Genomic DNA, 4,086 nt, shown 5'->3' with positions numbered 1-4,086 from the left:
TAGAGAATTGATTGCCGCTCACGGTGCAGAGGCTCTCCGGCAAAATCCTCCCAAGATCCGACAACCGCTCGCGTCGCTCGTAGGTGCACTCCAAAACGAGCGCCGCACTCGGACTCAACCTCAGATAGCGAACCAAGCCTCAGAACTCAGAAAGAAGGAAGAAGAAGTAGAAAGCAAGGGAGAAGGAATGCTTTGCTTTCTGGAGTGAGTTGAGAAGGAAGTGTATTTATACACTTGAAGCAATGCAGAGGAAGGGACGCACACTTTGCTTCTGCTTCCTCTTCTCACGCGCGGATGCGTTGTTTCGCATCCTCACGCGACGCGGACAGTACCGAAGCGCTGCTTCGCTTCCTCACGCACGGAACCAAACTCTGGTTTGGTTTTGGTTCAGATCGAACCAAACAAGCAAAAACAGACCGGGCCGCCCGTGAGCGCAAGGCCCACGGGCTGGGGATTTGTACCCCCCCTGCGCGCGTTAACCGCGCACGTGACGCCCGGTTTATGGATTTCCGGCTCGAACCCCTCAAATCCATTCGATTTGGGCTTGGCCTGCGCATGCGTGTAGGTCCTCTTATCATTGCTAAGCAAGGATGGAAGGACTTCCTATATAAGCCCTTCCAAGCTTCTCCACTTAGCAATGTGGGACTGGTTTGGTTTAGACTGAACCAAACCAGCAAAAACAGACCGGGCCACCCGTGAGCGCAAGGCCCACGGGCTGGGGATTTGCACCCCCCCTGCGCGCGTTAATCGCGCACGTGACGCCCGGTTTATGGATTTCCGGCTCGAACCCCCCAAATCCACTCGATTTGGTCTTGGCCCGCGTATGCGTGTAGGTCCTCTTATCATTGCTAAGCAAGGATGGAAGGGCTTCCTATATAAGCCCTTCCAAGCTTCTCCACTTAGCAATGTGGGACTAAAAACACTACAAAAAATACTTTGAATTTAAAAACAAAATTCAACACGTGCGACCTTAGCGACATCGGCCTGGAGACCGAAGGAGGCGACAACCCCCTCCTCCTTGCGATGCCGGCGCAAATCCTCCTGCCCTACCCCTAGCGGCAGCCAAAACGCAGTTGCCCGCGTGAGGTCGCCTGCAATATCCACCATCGAGAGAAGAGGGAAAGGAGAGGTAGGTGATGGCTCATTGCTACGAGGGGAAGATGACATCAGCGGCTGTCGGAGCAGGAGAAGGAGGACAACGGCGGAGCAGGGGAAGACTTGGTATATTATTAGAAATTTTTCTCATTAATCAATCCGAGATCTAGAGTTCGAGACTCAACTGTGATATATTATTGAGAATTTAGACTTTTCTTTAGTCTCAAATCTTAGAATTGACAAGACTGTGAGTAGAGATACGACAATATTATAAACTATATTTTTCTTGGCTTTTTTACTAAAATAAAGTATGTTATTAAATTAATTTTTTATAAGAAGGAGTATGTTACATTAACTTGTTGTTGAGATTTTCGAGCGTTACCTTAGCATTCTACTATTATATGAGTCTGGCGTGACCTTTTTGCCTTCTTATTAGTTTAATATCTAACCCGCACGCGTTCATGTATTATATTATACACGCAATTAGGGAATCACATATAACTTTTATGGGTCAGTTGCCCCACCTCAATTTATATTTTTTATAAGTATCTTTATATGTGTATAAAATTATAAAAATATTAGAGTCTTTCCTCATTAACAAAAATTAGAGACAATCCTAAAAAAATTAAAACTATTTTTTTATAGGTCATATATATTGCCCCACTTAATATATATGAGGCCTAATTCACATATAAGGAACATAACTCACGCAACAACGCGTGCGCGCACAATCACTACTATAAAATACTGATCTCGTCCTTAATAAATTTTACCTAAAAATTATAATAAATTCGTTTTGAGAATTTAACGGTACTTTGGATATTAAAAAAATACTTTTAAAAATAAAAAACGGGGGAAAAGTGGCGGAAAACACGGGATTGGCTGATCTAATTAATTAAGCGTCATATAATAATTAAATCAACAAACCCTTCGGTATATAAATCAACGCATCCACACTTCATTCTCCGTCTCCACTCACTTTGCCACCCTTTCCATCTTTCGGCGCCAGAAGAAGCAGAAGGAGGGATATCGAAGATGGATTCAAGGGTTTACGAGGCCGCGTATCGCCCCCCTTCTCCACCTATTCCTGTTCATCCGCCGCTGCCGCTGCCCGTTTCAACGCCGCCTCCGCCTTTGTCGTCGTTGCCTTCCTTCCCAACGACAATCGTGGATGATCATTCGCCGTATTCCTCCTCCTACGAATCTGTGTCGTCCAAAGCCTGCGCCGCTTGTAGATTCCGTCGCCAGAAGTGCAACGGCGACTGCCTTCTCGCCCCGTTTTTCCCTGCGGCAGACGAAAGTAGGTTCCAAAAGGCTCACCGTCTGTTCGGCGTCAGCAAGATGAAGAAGATCCTGGAGCCCCTCCTCCCCCGTCAACGCGCCGTCGCCATGGCGACCATGATTTACGAGTCAGAGGTCCACGCCGCCAGTTCGGACACGGGATGTCTCGACATCATCCTCCAGTTGCACAGTCTGATCGAGCGAAGAGCCGCTCATCTCGACCACCTCCGACGGTCGCTCCTCCCTTCTCCTACGCCCGCTTTGGGCACTGTCATCGCCGGAAACGGTGAAATAATCATTCCACCTACTACTACCGGCAATCTCAAGCGCCGTTGCCAGGATCTTCCGGAGAATGATCAGAAGAAGCAGAGGAGATGATGACATGACTGACGGAGCGTTGGCTGATTTTACCGTTTGATTATTATTTTGTTCGTTATGTACTCTGTGACTGTTGTATACATTCGTTGTGATTAATTGATTGATTGATTTATTCTTGTTATTTGTGATTGTTTATGGAGATTGATTCCTTCTTTATTCACTAATAGCATGCAGTTTGAGAAAAGCCCCTGTGTTAGTTAAAATCTGAATTTAAGTGTAGGAAATGCTTTGGTTTCGTTCTACACTCAGTTCTGTTCTATAGAAGATGTGGCTGATGTCTTCGAGAGAATGCCTACAAAAGATGATGTATCTTGGACTGGGATGCTTAATGCGTTTATGGAATTTGGTTTAGTTGAATCTGCTGTTCAGGTTTTTGATCAAATGCCTGAGAGGAATTGTGCGACTTATAATGAATGCTCTTTTAGCTGGTTTTTGTCATAATAGAGAAGGTTCTCGAGGTCTAGAAATTTTTCAGTGGATGTTGCTAAATGGCTTGGATATTTCAGATTTTACGCTGATTAGTGCTATGAACGCTTGTGCCTTGGTCACTGATATGAAGAAGAGTGAGCAGATTCATGCTTTCTTGATTAAATCTGGCTGCAAATTGAGTGCTTGGATTGAAGCTGCTTTACTTGATATGTGTTCTAAATGTGGTAGGATTCATGATGCTCGGGAGATGTTTACGAGTTTGGTCCATGAAGAGAACTTTCGGCTGGCTTGGACTTCTCTTATGTGTGCCTATTCTAGAAACGGGCAGCATAATGAAGCTTTGTCTCTTTTCCAACTAGGGATAGTGAGACATGACCTAATGATTATGGATGAGCAATTTCTGCAAACCTGTCTCCGAACTACGAGTTACTCATATTTCTGTTGAAAATCAGTTGGCTGATGCACTTACCAAGTCGCTTTCTCGACCTCGGCTGTTAGCTGTTTGTAACAAGATTTGCGTCATTTCTGGGACATCATCTTGAGAGGGTGTATTAGGAAATAATTAATATAAGTAAATAGTTATTTATTTACTAGTTATTATGGAATAATTATTATTAGAAAATAGTTATTTGTTTCCTAGTTATTAGATAATAATTATTATTAGAAAATACTTATTGTTTTCCTAATTTATGTATTTTCCTATTTTCACTTGTAATGGTATTTATATATACCATATGCTATCATTAATAATATGTGTATGAATTCTATCGTCAATATATATGAGTCATTTACTAAAATGATAGAAGGTTAGAAACATTGTGTATTCTCTTCGCTTGGAGATACAATTGCTTAATGAATTTTAGTCGCAAGCAAGGAACTTACTTTATATACCATGCCAGTTAG

The 4,086-nt window shown here is 43.3% G+C and overlaps 1 protein-coding gene across 1 annotated transcript; it reads left to right on the top strand.

The window, feature by feature from the left end:
• The first annotated feature begins 2,130 nt into the window (after positions 1-2,130).
• LOC122050721 (LOB domain-containing protein 23-like) lies at positions 2,131-2,754 on the top strand. Its single transcript, XM_042611607.1, has one exon. It carries the CDS (start codon positions 2,131-2,133, stop codon positions 2,752-2,754), a length of 624 nt encoding a protein of 207 aa, XP_042467541.1.
• Positions 2,755-4,086: the final 1,332 nt, after the last annotated feature.

This window comes from Zingiber officinale, chromosome 3A (genome assembly GCF_018446385.1).
Source record: "Zingiber officinale cultivar Zhangliang chromosome 3A, Zo_v1.1, whole genome shotgun sequence".
NCBI lineage: Eukaryota > Viridiplantae > Streptophyta > Magnoliopsida > Zingiberales > Zingiberaceae > Zingiber > Zingiber officinale.
The sequence above is the reverse complement of the archived record's forward strand: the minus strand, read 5'-3'. Positions and strand labels throughout refer to the sequence as shown.